General features: G+C 42.4%; 1 protein-coding gene across 2 annotated transcripts in view; it reads left to right on the top strand.

Annotated features, from left to right (window-relative positions):
* The first annotated feature begins 1,529 nt into the window (after positions 1-1,529).
* The window catches only part of Prkaa2 (protein kinase AMP-activated catalytic subunit alpha 2), a 62,710-nt gene continuing 46,823 nt past the window's right edge, over positions 1,530-17,416 (top strand). Inside the window, exon 1 of one of the 2 annotated variants that reach the window (XM_038332950.1) lies at positions 1,530-1,695. In XM_038332950.1, coding sequence (XP_038188878.1) covers positions 1,602-1,695 — 94 coding nt within the window. In that variant the 5' untranslated portion in view covers positions 1,530-1,601. The remainder of the gene's footprint in view (positions 1,696-17,416) is intronic. The other variant, XM_038332951.1, reaches the window with a different exon arrangement.

Genomic DNA, 17,416 nt, shown 5'->3' on the forward strand with positions numbered 1-17,416 from the left:
ATGACTGCATGGAGAGGGTGTCTTCTATCTATGTAACATGATTGTCTACATAACTGCATGGAGAGGGTGTCTTCTATCTATGTAACATGATTGTCTACATGAAGAAAAGAAGTAAAGGAGAAGACATGACTGCTCCTAGGTATGTGGGGCTCGTCTTATGTCAACTTGACATACAAAGTAGAATTATCTGAGAAAAATGCCTCCATTAGATCCGGTTGTAAGGGGCTGGAGACATGATGGCTCAGGGGTTAAGAATACTGACTGCTCTTCCAGAGGATCCTAATTCAATTCCCAGAACCCATGTGGAAGTTTGCACCTTTCTGTAACTCCAGTTACAGGGGACCTGACACCCATGGCAAAAAAAGAGAGAGCGAGAGAGGGAGAGAGAGAGAGAGAGAGAGAGAGAGAGAGAGAGAGAGAGAGAGAGAGAGAGAGAGAGACAGAGACAGAGACAGAGACAGAGACAGAGACAGAGACACACAGAGAGAATAAAGATCCAGCTGTAAATGATTAATGGAGGAGGGCCCAGCCCATTGTGGGTGGTACCATCCCTGGCCTGATGGTCCTGAATTCTATAAAAAAGCAAGTCATGCAAGCCATGGGGAGCAAGCTAGTAAGCAGCACCCCTCCATGGTCTCTGCATCAGCTCCTGCCATGTTTAAGTTCCTACCCTGACTTCCATGATGAGCAGTTTTACTACTGTGTAAGTGTAAGCAGAATAAACCCTTTCTTCCCCAACTTGCATGTTGGTCGTTTGTGTGTGTTTACACCAATGCAAAACCTAACTAAGAAGGGTGGAAAAGGTTTATTGTACACAAAAATGGGACAGAGCAGGCAGAGGCAGAGACATCTGGGAGGGTCCAGAATGAACAAGGCCATACTGAGCATGGCCATATGAGGAGAAGTGGGAGGGAGGGCAAGAGAGGAGCCTGGACCAGTGTAGCCAAAATGTGAGTTATATGGGGCCAGAGGAGTTGAGGATAAGGGTCAGCCTAGTCTCTGGGCTGCAGAGTTCAGGGTAGGCGGCGGGGTATGTCAACCAGGAGGAGCCTGTAAGATGGGGATGGAGGGATACCGGGACCACCTGGCGGCCAGCATCACCATCGCCGTTTGTCCCGGTTTTGAAACCTAACAATAACACGACTAGAAACAAAATAAGCGCGAGTTATAAAATAATGGGCCGCCATCTGAAGAGGGTAGAGAGACTGGAACGTCCCCAGACAAACAAGCCTTGACCGGAGGCGCATCCCAGGGGGTAAGGGAGGGCCGCCCACCCCTGCCAGCCCCAGGCAAGTCTCTCCGCACCCTTGAGCCCCACTTCTCTTCAGGTTCTCCTTTAGTCTCGGTCGCGCTCAGATTCACCCCTCCCAGCGTCACTCCCTCGGACTCTCCTCTGGGCGCCGCGGCTCCGCGACCCAGGCCCACGCCCCCTCGCGCCGGGCTTCGCTAGCCCCACCACGTCCCGCGCCTCCGGCGTCCCCGTCCCGCCCCCCTCCCCCCCCCCCCCGGGCCCCCTGCCCTGTGGGTAGGCGGCGGTGGCTGCGGCGGCGGCGGCGGCGCTGAGGGCCCGCGGCCGAGGGAGGCGGTGCGCTGAACGGAACATGGCTGAGAAGCAAAAGCTCGATGGGAGGGTGAAGATCGGACATTACGTGCTGGGGGACACACTGGGCGTCGGCACCTTTGGCAAAGTGAAGAGTGAGTGCAGCGGCGCGGGCGGGAGGCCGGGCGGCAGGTGGAGCGCCCGCGGGCGAGCCGGGGCCCCGGCACCTCGCGCTGCACCCCGGGCGTGGGTCGGGGGGAGGGGAAACCCGCGTTTTAGGCCATGCCTCGGCGGTGCCCCCTGTTCCCATCTCTACCCATCTCTACCCCTCAGCGCATTTGTCTGTAGAGTTGGGCGACTGGCCCAGTCCGAAGGGCCTTGAAGCATGGGGAGGATGGAGGAGTCACCCCACCGTGGGTTGGGAGTGGGTCTCCCACTCGTGCCAGGTGCCCTGCGTGCAGCGTCATCTGTGGCCTCAATCCTTTAACGTGGCGCGGTCAGGGTGTGGTCTTCACCTTAAAGGTGAGAGACCGCAAGCCCCAAGGCTTCCGCGACACGCCCAAGGTCATAGAGAATTGGCAGATTCAGGGTCTGACGTCCGAGATGCCCTCCAATTTTGGCCTTGCTGAGAGGCCCCTGCCTTCCCTAGATTCTTCCCTGGTACAGGCCTTTGATGGTGGAGTTCACTGGGGGCCCTTGCTTGAGCCAGGAGGTGAGGGGGGAGGGTCCCTTCTGCTGGGTGTGTGAAACGCTGGAATGCAGTCGGTTGGGCAGCACTTTGGGGGGTCCCCCATCTTTGCGGGCTGATTGGTGTGTGTAAAATGTTTCGAGGAAGGCTTCTGGGGTCAGGGCTGGCCGAACGTTCCTTTGTGCTGGAATTTGGGGCCGAAGATGTCAGAACTGCTTAGGCAAGTATTTTTGAGGTTTTTATTTATTTATTTACTTTGGCGAAAGGATTGCAACTGGGGCTTAGCAAAAAACAGACGGCTTTGGAAATTTCACACTGTACTTACTAGTTAAGTATTAAACTTTCCTTTGCTTTCTTATTAGTAAGAGTCACATGGGGCTTGATTACCTGTCTTAACAGCTCTTGTTGAAAACACTTGGTAGCAAGTTGAGAATTAAAAGTGAAACATTAGCTTTCCCTGGTGTTGAATAAACGTTGGGTAAACAGTCCAGAAATGTTGGCTGAGGTTTGCTTTACTGGAGGTTAGAAGTAGAAAGGAGAGAGACTTGTCATTTCTGCAAGGATTAACACCCGTCCCCTTGGTACATCTAATACCCATTTGTAGAAAGAGAAAACATTTATTGAGCGCTCCTTAGCACGCGAGGCACTGTTCCAGGCAACAGAGTTCTAGGAAGAACAAAACCTGTGCGATCAGAACACACGTGTGAAGCCTATCTCCCCCGCGGCGATCAGAACACACGTGTGAAGCCTATCTCCCCCGCGGCGATCAGAACACACGTGTGAAGCCTATCTCCCTTATTCAGGAAAGAATAATAGCGGAAGGAAGGGCAGTTCTGTGAGGCTGGCAGATTATAATGAAGAGGTCACATTTTTGTAAAGACCTAAACTGTTTGGAAAATTCTTTGAAGTCTTGTGAAAGGTTGTGACGTTGAGATGAAGCTGAGTCGGGATCTTGGGAGAAAAGTGGATAGTCAGGGGATGATGATGATTCAGAGTTTACTGATGTTAGCGACATCTTTGCTGAGAACTGCTTTTTAAGGATGTCACACAGTTAAGCTAAAGTGCTGCTTTGCCTTTTTAGGGTAAGTTATATAACTTCGCCCTATATCCTCTCAAATTCTGTTAAGTGCTTTTGTTGGCTCAGTCCATCGTCAAAGGATAATTTAAATCTATTTAGGTTATGTTATCTATCTGGTTCTGAGCACCAGCTTCCTAAAATATAAATGTAACAGAAGGAATCTTTGATTTCTGAGAAAAATGAGCGTGGCTGGAACTTTCCTGGCATTATTTGATTGTCCCTAAAGAGCTCTTTTTTGTTTGTTTGTTTGTTTTTTTGAGACAGGGTTTCTCTTTGTAGACCTGGAACTCACTGAGATCTGCCTGCCTCTGTCTCCCGATTGCTAGGATTAAAGGCATGTGCCACTATCACCAGGTGTGTGCCATTATCACCCAGCGTGATAAATTACCTTTAATTGTCAGAGTCCCAGGAGGTAAACTCTTCTAGGAAGGGGATCTTTGTGAAGGATCACTTAGATCAGGGTAGCTCCTGGGCATGTCTGTGAGGAATTGTCTTGGTTATATTAACTGAAGTGAGAAGACCCACCCATTCTGGGCAGCACCATTCCCTGAGTTTGGGTCCTGGATGTAGAAGTGTAGAGAGAAGCCCAAGCATGGGCGACCATGCATGCATGCATTTTCTCCCCGCTCTTGACTGCCGATGTGGCTGCTTCAAGTTCTTGCCTTGATGTCTCTGAAATGGACAGAGCTTGGAATTTTGAGTTAAACATACCCTTTTCCCACTATGTTGCTTTTAGTCAGGGTGTTTTATGATAGAAGTTAAACTCAGACGCGTGGTTTGTCATCAGCACAACTGCAGTTCAGTTAATTCAAGGGACAGGTGAAACCAAGTGTGCGCATTTAAAAAAATACATTTTACTTGTCATTCGGCAGTCTTGTACTTCTATATAATGTGCTTTTAGTTAAGTCCACCCCACACTCTCTCCCCTCCAACTTCTTTCATACGCCACCACCACTTCGCCCTTCCAATTTCATGCACTCCTTTTTAACCCTTGAGCCCACAGCCAGACTGTGCGTGAGTATAGGGCCAACCACTGGAACGTGGGCAACCTATTAGGGGTCACATCTGAAGAAAGCTAGTCTCCAACCCCCAGCCCCATGAGCAGCTGTCAGCTTCTAGTAGTTTCTCTGCCAAGAGTGCACCTTTGTGAGCGCCACCCCTACCAAAGGCATGAATACACACAGACACACACACATATGTATGTATACATACATACATGTATATTAAAATATTATTGAGGTATGTTTTACACAGCATAAAGTCACTGTCAGTGTACAGCATACAGTTGAATTGTACAGTGTACAGTTAAACAGTTTTTTAGTAATTTTACCAAGTACGACAACTGTCATTGTAGCTTAGCTGTAGAACATCAATTTTGCCCATTTACAGTTAATCCCATTCCCACCCATAACTCTGGATACCACTAATCTATGGCTACTATGTATAAAATGTCTTTTCTGGAAACTAAGAATTGGGATTATTGAGTCTTTTTTTTTTCTTTTTTTCTTTTTTTTGGTGTTTTTTTTTGGTTTTCGAGACAGGTTTTTTTTTTTTTTTTTTTTTTTTTTGTGTGTGTGTGTGTGTGTGTGTGTGTGTGTGTGTGTAGCTTTGGAGCCTGTCCTAGAACTCCACCTGTAGATCAGGCTGGCCTTGAATTTATGGAGATCTGCCAGCCTCCACCTCCCGAGTCCTGGGATTAAAGCACCACCCAGCTGAGTGTGGAGCCTCTTATGTCTAGCTTTTTGAGCAGTGTTTTTGAGGGTCATACCTAGCATAACCTCACTAATTGGTTCCTTTTATTGTTGAGTAGTCTCCCATTGTATGTATGTGGCACCGCCCTCCTCCCACATTCACTAGCTGCTGGACATTGTCTTTACGTGACAGTCTGTGTGTGGATGTGTGTTGTTTCCCTGAGAAAACACTTGGGAAACAACCGAAGGGAAGAAAGATACAGTTCATCCACATTTGAGAGCTTTTAGTGCGTCCTTCCTTGTTCTGTGTTGTCATGAGGCAGAACATAGGACAGGGAGCATAGAAAGCACCTCACGAAATACAGGGCCACCTCCTACTTTCTATTACCACCCCGTCAGGCCCTCATGCTATGAACACAGCAAGGATTAGTCTGTTATTGAAGACAGAGTCCTCATAGACCATTCTACCAACTAGAGACTTTTGGGGAACAATTCATATCTTCATATCCAAATCTTAAGGATGGGGACACATTTTTTTTAAATCTTGAATAGATAATTAGGAGTAGAATTGCTGGTTCCTATCATAGCTTTATTTTTTTTAACTTTTTGAGAGACTGACAAACTGTTTTCCAAAATGGTTGTACTAGTTTGTATCCCCACCAACATTTTTCTCTATTTCTTTACCGACACCTGCTACTGTTTGACTTGTTGCAGTTATTCCACTTGGTGTGAATATCTCATTGATGTTTTAACTTTGCGTTTTACTAGTGACTAATGGTGTTGGCCATCTTTTCATTTATTTTTCTATCACAAACATATTTTCTTAAATGAAATTTGCATATTACTTGTTTTGGTGGGTTTTTCTGTTTTTGTTTTTGGAAACAAGGTCTTGCTATGTAGATATGACTGTCCTGGAATTTGCTATGCAGACCAGGCTGGCCTCAGACTTTCAGAACTTGTAGAGATCTGCCTGCCTCTGACTCCCAAGTCCTGGGATTAAAGGTGTGCACCCCCATACTAGCTATTTGCTCCATTTTTGGTTGGGGTGTGCTATATGACTTGAATAGGGTTTATGAATTTGATTCCCACACTGCATTGAAAGGTGCTGGGACCCTTATGAGGTAATTAGGTTCTTAAGAAGAATCAGTGCTTTTCTTTAGCAGGTTAAGTAATGGTGGGATAGAAGTGGTTATAAAGCAACTTTACCCTTTGTGGTTTGTGGCTTTCCCATGCACTTGCTTGTCCTGCTTTTCTGCTGAGATCACGGACCATGAAGTTGTTCCCAGAAGCTGAGTAGATGCTGGCACCATGCTGGTAGGCTTCCCAACCTCTTTTGCCACTAGCCAAAATAAACGGCCTTGTTTAATAAATTACCTCCTCTCAAATATGCTGTATACCAGTGAAAGACAGGCTAAGACAAGTTGCTCATCAACTTTTAAGCTGAATTAAAAGGATTTAAAAATAAATGAACAAACTTTTGCTACACGTTTCTTGCTGAATATATGTTGTAAACACGATTCTCTGTGCTTTATAGGGCTCCCCCTCCGCGCATCTTCATTCATTTCTTAGGAACTTATGTATCCCATATTGGCACCAAACTCGATAAGTTGCCCAAGTGATCGGATTAAAGGCATGTGCCAGCGTGCCCCGTAAGAGGTTCTCAGGCGGGCTAGGCAAGCGCTCCGTCAGCAGAGCTACAGCTTCAGTCCGGGTTTTCATTTTCTTAGTTGTTTCTTTTGAAAAAAACATTCTGAAGTTTTGAGTTCAAATTTGTCATTTAAAAAAGTGGATCATATCTCTGTGAGTTCAAGACCAGCCTGGTCTACATAGTGAATTCTAAGGAAAAAAGTTGGAGGGGGGGGTGTCAAATATTTGATACCACAGTTAAAAAGTCTTTGTCTAGGAGGTCTGAAAGATTTGTGGCTTACTATGTTTTCCTATGAATATTTGATTGTTCTGGCGTTTACTTGTGACTGGGATATATTTTGACTGCATTCCTAAGTATGGCATGCGGTGAAGCTGAAGGTGGCCTTTCTGTGTGGTTAAGCCACTTGTCTCAGCATGCTTTGCTGAGAGCTCATACCTTTTTAATAGTTCTAGATTTAGATTTTATAAAATTAATCTCTACTATAAAACCTTAATAGTGGATTGTCAAATTTTATGTGGCAATAAAGATGTGGAAGAAAGGAGTGAGGAGCACTTTATGTGCTTTCTCTCTTAACTGTTATGCTATTTACACTTAGTTTCAATTGTTGATATTAATAAATACAAATTTATTGATCAAAATTAAGCTTAATAAGCAAAATATAAATAGTATATATAGTCTTCATAGAATAACACAGCTTCTAATTACTCTTAAAAAGCATATAAAGTCTTATTTGCTAATAAGTAATTAAAACTTCCTAGTGAACTAAATTGAATTTTCTCCTTCATTGGGCTATAGTATAGTTGTTTCTAGATCGTGTCTTAGAAACAGATTATATGGGTTGACAAAGTTGAAAATGTTTTTAATTTCTTAAAAATTTCCTCAGCTGGGTGGTGGCTAATCCCAGCACTCAGGAGGCAGAGGCAGGCAGGTCTCTGTGTGTTCAGTGCCAGCCTGGTCTATAAGAGCTATTTCTAGGACAGCTAGGACTGTTACACTGAGAAATCCTGTCTCAAAAAAAAAAAAAAACAAAAAAAATTCCCTCTAAACTGATGGTTTAAAGCCACACTCATTCTGGGTTGGATAGAGCTATTATTTGGAACTCTTGTAGTTAGACATGCTCTGTTATTTTCAAACTTACCTAAAGGTGGTAGAACTAGAATAGATCTTTTGTATATGACTGACAAAGACTGGCTGAAGGAGATTTATACTTATAATGCCAATTATTAATTTAAAAAGAAGCACTTGTTTTCAAGGTGAGGACCGCTAGGCTGGCCTATGAGAGAACTGTTATGTTTGTGCCCCAGTAGGTGCTTCGCGATTACATCCATCTTTCTAGTCAGCAGCGTGCTGCCAAGAACACTGGTCTTTCTGCTTTTCAAGTAGTTATCCATGAGATCTAGCTTCAAGAAATTAAGTAAATATTTCACTAGTTCCCCATTTATTTTTTAAATGAAACATTTCAAAATATAAATAACAAGTTCTAAATGGCCACTTGGAAGACTACAAGTCACACCTATGTTTTTCTTCAGATTTATTTTTTTATTTCTGCTAGTCTGAAGGCCCCGAACAGATCCATCTCTGTCCTTGTCTTTCTGTTCTAAAAGAGAACACGTACAACTTATAAGGACCTTGACAAAGTGGGCATTAAGCTGACTTGGAAATGAAATTGACTTGAAATTACTTGTATTTAATTGCTGACCTTGCATTACTAGAAATCAGATGGCTTGAGATTAGAGCGGAAATACGGATATGTCAGATGTAAGCAAAGGGAAGCACAACTAGTTATGGCAATTCATAGACCACCATCCCAGAACTCAGGCTAAGATGGGAGGATCCTGGGTGTCAGGCCAGCTTTGGCTACACAGTCAGTGCCTGCCTCAAAAATAAAACATACAGCAAAAATAAAATAGCAAAGGGAAATACTTTTTAAAAAAAAAAAAAACCTATAAACTATATTCTAATTACTATGCTATGTCATTTGGGTTTGTCGATCCCCAGAGTTGTCTTCTGTTACAAGTGGTAGATGCGTGCCGGGCATGTCTGCAGAGACATGGCACTTGCACACCCTCAGCGTGTACAGACGTTGGAGTTGGATGACGCAGTGTGGAACTTGGCCTGTCACAAGCCAGGTGTGGCATGTGCCAAACTCATTTGTTCCTTACACAGCTGTGAGAAGTACATGGAAATACGTAGCTCAGAAGGTCCTCATATTCACAGTTAACTACATTGTCAGCATTAGCTGCGATCTGGTTCCGAGAATGGAACTTTATTTGATGAGAGGAATTTGTGAATAAATAGGCTGAGAAATTCCCAGCTGTGTAGCCACTGCTCACTTTTCGCCCTCTCCCACTCATGAAGGCAAGTGTGAAGGCACATTGTGTTCATCTCATGTAGAATACCATGTCCTAAATCCCTAGAGGAGATCAGGGCTCAGTTCCGTGGACCTTGTCATGTTCTCGTGCTGACACGGGGCTGCTTTTCCTTATTTTTGTTGCTGTCACTGCTTGAGTAAAACAGGCCAAACTGTTGGCTTATCTTGTGCTTCTAGCCAGCTGTGGTAATGCTCTGTTACAGTGATACTACCTCAGTATCCTGCAATTCCTGTGGTTTCCGTAATGATAGGAAAAGTATTTTGCAGAAAAAAATTAATTTTTGAAGTCAGGTAGGTAATTTAATTTGATCTAGCAGAAAGATCTAATCTCAAATCTTTATGAGATAATTAGTAAGTGGGTACCAACGTTGAATCTTCTGTAACAATGAGAGCAAATCTTAGCATATTGAGATCCAAATATGAGAGAAAGTTTGTGAATCAGGTTTGTACTTTTCTATTTAGGCAAATGAGATGACTATGCAAAGCAATGTTTATTTTGATGTGTGGTAAACCACCTTATTTTTAGCATGGTGCTAGTGAGGAAGGAATTTCAGGGAGTTTTTATCTCTGCTAATAATAGAAACTTTCTTCCCTGCTTCAAGGGAGCAGTCTCCTTGCCTAGGCAGATACTTGGTGCTTGCCTCTGATAGATTTTCATTTGTTTCGTTTGGTGGTGCCTTTGCTTTAGAAGTTTTAAAAATACTTTCTTTCAATGAATCTTTCTTAGATTTTTAAAATCAGCCTTTTATGTAGCTAAAAACACTAACAAAATTTACATCTCTTATTCCAAATGTTAATGTGCTTTGTTATTAAAATATTTGCTCTTTAGGTTATTGTCATTTTATATATTATTAAAACCCAGTGAGTGGTATGTGTGCATTCGGTACTGCTGTCTTTTTTCTAAATTGTAAATTCTCTATCAACCAATTAAGAATGGTCGCCATAGTGAAAGGATAATGAAACTAAATGTTTACTTATCCCCCAATTCTGTTTTCTAAATTCTTACTTTATTTGCACAATTCTATTAGTATGCATTGTTTTTGTTTTCCTTCTTGACTGCGCTTGAGTTGGTGCTGTATGAGATTCCAGATCTGATTTCAGTCCTCCCATGTAATGCAATAATGCCACCAGTATGTATTTCCTGTGCTTAGTTATATTGACTAGCAAGCACAAATAATATTATTGTTATTAATGTGGCTATAGACACTACTACAAACAGCTGACTTACTAATTTAAATGAAGTGAGAATGTTAACACAATTTGCTTAAATGATTCTTGTTTCCTATTTAATGTCTTAAGTTACTATGATATGATGAGCCCATCTTCCCTCCAGTTCATACCTCTCTTCATAGCCTGTTCTAGTGCTTTGTGAGTTGTTAGATAATCTCCCAGCTATACTGCATGCTGTCAGTTGATTTCAGCAAGAAAGTTGGCTGTTGTTCATAGTAGCTTTGTGATTAAGATGGAACGTGCTCTGGATGGTTTATTGCTGCTGAATTACTGTTCTCAAAGGAGTCAGGTACGATCAGGAAGGGCATGCTCTGTTTATACTTGAATTGTCTTAACAATTTATTTTTATTTTTAGTTATGTGTATGTGTCTGGGTGTGTCTGCAGGTGCCTGCAGAGGCCAAAGGTATTGGACCCTCCTAGCTAGAGTTACAGGCAGTTGTGACCTGCCTGACAGGTGCAGGAAATTGAACTCAGGTCCTCTGGAAGAGCAGTAGATGCTTTTAACCACTGAACCATCTCTCTAGTTCATACAATTGAGTTTATTTAAACGATTTTGGCATGACCTCAGATCCAGTAAGAGTTGCTGTTTAAGGTGGCAAAAAGCTAGATGAAGTAACTAGTAGAAAAACTAAAGAATCACTATTTTAACTGAATAGAATATTTAGATTGCTATGTAAAAACCAGAAAAGTGAAATTCAATAGGAACAAGTGTCAAATCTAGCTCTTAGATTAAAACCCAAACCAAAACACAGGTGGTTTTTAAATAATGGAACAATTGATAGTAGTTCCAAAGACTCAGAGGTTTTTTTTTTTTTTCCCATAAGCTCAAAAACTAGGTTTTATGAATGCTTAAGTGATAAATTGTTGGCAGAAAACGTATGTTCAGAGACAATATCAGTTGGCGGTTGTAGAGGTTTTGTTTCATCATACTTGAAGTCAAATTTGGAATAATAGGTTCAGTTCTTGGTGTGACAGCTTGGAAAAAATATAGCCAGCTGTGATTCATTCTGACAGTAAGCTTCATCTCTAGGAGAACGCCACAAGTGTGCATGCAACCTCTTATAGAGGAAATGTGTGTTTTTCACATTGTGAGGAAACAGCTGTGACTGTGCTTTAAGCAGCTAAAGTACCATCATCTGGAAAAAAGTTACCATAACTGGGGATGCCTTAGAGATGGATGCAAGGAGGTGCATTATGGGCCACAGTTAGGGTTGTTTCCAGGCACCTGTACCATGTATCAGTGAGATGTCTGTTACTCGGGTGTAGATGGTCGTCCAGCAGGCTTATTACTGCAGACTACCTAGTTTCCATGGAAGGTAGGCATAGCTGCCTGTGACGATGTGCTTGTCAGCTTTAGCATTCTGTCATTGTACATGCATTTCCCCCAGTGTTATTGGCGTCTACCCTGACTATAGCTTGTATGAAATCAACTTTCTGCTTAAGAACAACTAGAAAACTGGAGGAGAAACCCCAAGTAACTCCACAGCCATTGGTTTGAAGGCAGCCAAAACTATTTCAAGGAAACCTTCTGAGAAGAAAAATCCTCTGGCGTAAGCCTGACGTTTTGAGAGGTTTGCTAATACATGAGATGTAAATGTGAGATGTCAGTCAGAGAGCCATCGCCAGAAGAGAGAACTAAGCAGGCCTAGTCCTGAGGAGAAAATAGAGTTAAAGTTTTTAGAGCCAATCCTTGGTAAGCATGTGAGTTTATGGTTCCAGTACTTGGACTATGAAAAATTCTGTTTATGGTCAGTTTAATCCCAGGCTGACTAAGAGTGTCTACTTCCTGTCTTCTGTAAAGGAAAGAAAGTCAAGTGGGGTCTCTACAGATGTTCACACATGACATTCAGCATTGTAGGAGAGTTCTGTGGTAACAGGAAATATATGAAAGGGATTCAGATTTTAAAGTTACCAGACATGAACTTTAACTTACTCATATGTTCAGGTAAAGTTTTTTTTTTCCCCCACTACTGGACAAAGGAAATTTGTAGAACAGAAAAATGCAGTCATCAAAATAGAACTTTCTAGATGTCTTAACAGATTGGGCCATAGAGAGACAAAAGATGGAAGGAAAGAATGCATGGGACACAAATTTGAACACAGTGAAAGTCCTCTATTTATTATTGGAACCTCTACAGAAAAAGTTAGTTGTAGGGTATGCGTGAATAGAAAGATAGCCTTAGTGATATCTTTTCTTAAGTGATATTTTAAAAATAATTTAATTATATGTATGTGTGTGTCTCTGTGTATGGGCTTGTGGCATATGTATGCAGTGTCCACAGAGGCTAGGAGAGTATGTCAGATTCCCTGGATCTGGAGTTACAAACAATTGTGATCCATACAAAGTGAGTGCTAAGAACTGAAGCCAGGTTCTCTGAAAGAACAGTGTATGGTCTTGTTGCTGAGGCATCTCTCCATTCCTGGGGGTTTCCTTCTCTAAAGAAATTTTTTTTGGATATATACTAAGATAAATATGCTTATTCAGTTTGTCTGCCAAACATCTAAAATTATTTATTTATTTAGGTTTTCAAGACAAGAGTTTCTCTTTGTAGCTTTGGAGCCTGTCCTGGAATTTGCTCTGTAAAGTAGTCTGGCCTCCAGCTAACAGAGATCTCTTTGCCTCTGCCTCCCGAGTGCTGGGATTATAGGCATGCTCCACCACTACCTGGCTGAGATGTGGGGAACTTTGAATTCAGGTCTTTAGGCCTGTGTGCAAGAGTCTATAAACACTAATTCATCTTGCCAGCTCCTGAACATCATTTTTATGAAATAACCTGTCATTGGGTAACTGACATTGGGCTGGAGGAACTCTGGAAGAAGTGTAAGGCCATTGTTTTTACCAGCACAATCATATGGAAACAGAAGCCTACTTCCAGCTTCCAGTTAGGGTGTCTGCTCATAGTGCATACACATGGCTCCCACTTGAGACTTACTAGAGTTGATAGGATCCACTCATTGAGTGTCACAACCTAGTATGCCTTGTGTCAAAACTGGGCTAGGAAGTAACAGTTCTGTGTTTTAAGGACATGTGTGATCACATTATATTGATACTCTGTGTCCTAAATCCATCTTTGAAAACTAAGTAAACTAAAAGTTAGAACACTTACTGTCATGTAAACACTACTTTGATTCAGGAAAGACCAGGGATTGTCACAGCATGGATGTTGCACAGTCTTGAAGGGAAAGAGAAAGTAACAGGAGTGATTTTTGAAGGTAAGAGGTGAAAGAAATAAACTCCCAACTTTGCCATTTGATGGGAGGAAAATAAAGCCTAAAAATATAGTAGCACGCGTTTTGTTTGTTTTTAATGGATAATTTGGATTTGTTGCTAGCAGAGCCACAGTAAAGGAAACACTAAGGTGAATTATCCAGTAAGTGAGAAAGTAATCCCAAATGAAAGCAAGAAATCAGTCTTAGTTGGGGTTCTCTTGCTGTGAAGAGACACCATGACCATGGCAACTCTTATAAAGAAGCATTTTATTGGCGCTGACTTACAGTTGAGAGGTTTGTCCGTTATCATCATGGTGGGAAGCAGGGTAAGCAAACAAGCAGACATGGTGCTGGAGAGGAAGCCGAGAGCTCTACAACCTGAACTGCAGGCAGCTGAAAGCAGTACTTGGCCTGGCTTGTGCTTCTGAAACCCCAAAGCCTACCTCCAGGGACTTGCTCCTCAAACAAAGCCACGACCAGTTTCAGGGCCACACCTCCTAATAGTGCCCTCCCTATGGGGGCCATTTTCATTCCAGCCACCACAAAGCCCAGAAGGAAACGAAAGGCACTGGAGTGGACTGACAGAGCAGTAACTAAATAGATAACTATTTAGATATAGATAATAGATAATAAAAATTCATCCTCTAAGATTTAAAATATATGTCGGAATAAATGTGAGAGTAGCCTGATGTGTTCTAAAGCCCTTGCATTATGTGAGAAAAGCAAAACTCCAAATTTGTGCTAGACAGTAGCGAGTCAGGGATGCATGCCACAATATCAGGGGAATCATTAAAGTGAACCCTAAGGGCCCTTGAGGTGAAAACTAGTTTTGTGTCTTTTATTTAAATTATCTCACAACTCATTATAAGAGATTTTATGGAACTTGAAATTATATTTATTCAATACATTAGAAGAAAATCCGTTCTTGCAGTTAGAGGGGATCCGTGGAACTGGAAAGGAAACGGAGATGAAGTTGTTGAGTGAGAACTACAGGAGGAAATGGACACAGGACTGGAGCTGGAAAAACACGAGGCATGTGATGAGGAACTGGTGGTCATGCTCCTGCAGGGTCTCCAGTCCTCCAGAGTGAGCACAGGCAGAAAACGTTAGATCCTTTATCTGTGACTTGAATGTATCTTCTAGCATTTTAAAATAATCAATTCTACACCGGTGGACTTTTTCTGATTATGTCGTGCCTTAAGTGATTATGTAAATATTAAGCTATTTTTTATGGAATTTTAGGTTGATTTAAGTTTTAAAGAAATATTTTAAAGTTACAGTCTAAAGCCAGCATAAATAAAGATTTAAAAAATAAAGCAGAACCCAGGTGTGGTAGCACACACTTTCAATCCCAGCACTCAGGAGGCAAAGGCAAGTAGATCTTTTGTGAGTTCAAGGCTAACCTGGTCTACCTAGCGACTTCCAGGACAGTCAGAGCCACACAGTGGGACCCTGGCTTAACCCCTCTCCCCCGCAAAAAAGTCAAAATCAATATACCTTGAGGTTAAAGAAGTTAAGTATAGAGTTTTTATTTAAAACAACAAAAAGTCCTCGGGCCTTTCCTGATTGATTTAAAATAGCCTGTGTTTTTTGTCTTTATGTGCTTTATTTTCTTAATTTATTGCCATTGAACCAACATTATTTCCTATGTTTGCTTTTTTTTTTTTGTTTTTGTTTTTGTTTTTCGAGACAGGGTTTCTGTGTAGCTTTAGAGCCTGTCCTGGAGCTAGCTCTTATAGACCAGGCTGGTCTCGAACTCACAGAGATCCACCTGCCTCTGCCTCCCGTGTGCTGGGATTAAAGGCGTGCGCCACCACCGCCCAGCGGCTCTATGTTTGCTTATTATTTATATTCTCTACCAGAATGCAATTTCTCTTTATTTTCAGCATTTAAGGCAATTCTTTACATACTTCAATAAAACAATATTTACTGATTGAAAGAATGAAAAATAAATACACACACTTACATGGTAAAAACAGCCGAGTGAGAAAGGTCTTTTGGGATATGTGGACTCATCCTTTCAGTACTGAATCTGTTCTATATGTATTATTATGGGACTGTCAGAGTAGTGTCAGCCAGGCTTTATTTCTCCAATTTCAGCTTGTGTCTGATTCACAACGAAGGGCACGGGTCTATCTCCACCTTGCTCTTTGATGGAATAATAAGTGGCTCTTTTTGATTACTCTCATCCAGTGTCCTTCCTTCCATCATGGCTTCATTTATTATTACGTGCTGTGAGAACATGATAAGATGCAAGTGTGATAAGCATGCAGATGTGACAAAGACACTTGATAGGTGACAAGAGGCATTGGTGATCTAGGGGTAAACTAGTTTGAGTTTTGTGTCTAGGCTCTGGACACACCATCCTGTCTGTGTTGGTAAAGCTTTTCAAATTGATGGGATTTAAAATTATCCTGGAAACAGTTCTCTGGGCTTTTTAAAATTAGGTGGAGGTGGAATGCCACACTGAATGTGGGCAGCACCATTCCATGGGTTCCGGGTCCTCTTTGAATGAAAAGGAAACAAGCTGCTGAGTTGAGGTACCCCTCTCTGTGGATACAATGTGACTAGCTGCTGTAAGCTCCTCCCACCCCCCATGACTTCCCCTCATGATGAACTATAAACCAAAATAAACCCCTAGTTCTTAATTACTTTCATTGGGAATTTGGTTATTGTAATGAGGAAAGTTAACTAAAACATGTAATTGACAGCCAGGTGTGGTGGTTCTTAGACCTTTGAAACTGGTTTGCAGGAGGACTGTGGAGAGTTTGCACCTATAGGCTACAAAGGCCCTGAAGTGCTGTGAGCAGAACTTAATGGAACATTCTGTTGGGATCTTGGAAGACAAGAATGTTGAGAGACTGTGGACAATGGAGGCCTGCCTCGTGAGATGTCAGAGGAGAACAAGGAGTCTGTCTGGAACTGGGTTAAGGACTAGTCATACAATATTTTGGTAGAAGATTCTGGCTGTATTTTACCTGTTTTCTGAGAATCTGAGTGAGGCTGAACGTTATGGACCAATTCATTTGACAGGGGAAGTTAACCAGATGGAATAGCATTCAGACTGTGTTATGGTTGCTGCTCATTGGCATAATCCAAGTCTGCAGAGAGAAAGAGCAGAACGTTGAGTGGAGATAAGAAAACTGAAGTTAGGGGAGGAAATGTGTGAATTAAGTGTCAGGTTTCAGACAAGGTTGATGATTAACAAACAAAACAAAACAAACAACATCTGGTGGGTGGTGGTGGTGGTGGTGGCAGCGTTAATCCCAGCCCTCAGGAAGAGGCAGGTGGCCCTCTGAATTCTAATTTCAAGGTCTCCTTGGTCTGCAGAGTGAGTTCTAAGACAGCCAGGGCTACACAGAGAAACCCTGTCTTGAAAATCAGATTCAAACAAACAACAAAATAAAACAGCAAAACCAAAAAAAAACCAAAACAAAAGCATCTGTAATTGTAAAGGAGATGAGTGCTATGAAAGAGAAATTGGAACTCAGCATTGGGGCGATAGGAAAGGTACTCAGAGGGCATGACCTCACTCACAGAAGGCTCTAAAGAAAGTTCAAAATCATTCGAAAGGAGGCAGCCTAAACTAAGAATGATATTGTAGGGGTTCCCAGACCAAAATCAATTTCCTAGGACAGTGTTCCCTCAGAGTCAGCACAGAGAGGCCAGTACAACTATAGTCCAAAAGGTCAGGCTCTAGTCCCAGCTGCTGCGGGACTTGGCAGCATTGTCCACAGGATACTGGTTTAACAGGTATAAAAGATGCAAGATTAAGGAGGTTATGAAGTCTGCACCACAGACCTCCAGAGAGCCACTAAGGACAGGCAGTGTGTGCCAGGGTCGAGTTCAAGTTAGGAGGAGGTCCTGCAAGGTCACTGCATGAGGCTGTGGAGGTGGAATCAAGGTTGTAGTGAAGACCCTGTTGTGTGGGTGATGCTACTATGGAATTTCTGCTGAAG

This window comes from Arvicola amphibius, chromosome 6 (assembly GCF_903992535.2).
Source record: "Arvicola amphibius chromosome 6, mArvAmp1.2, whole genome shotgun sequence".
In the NCBI taxonomy this organism is placed as follows: Eukaryota; Metazoa; Chordata; class Mammalia; order Rodentia; family Cricetidae; genus Arvicola; species Arvicola amphibius.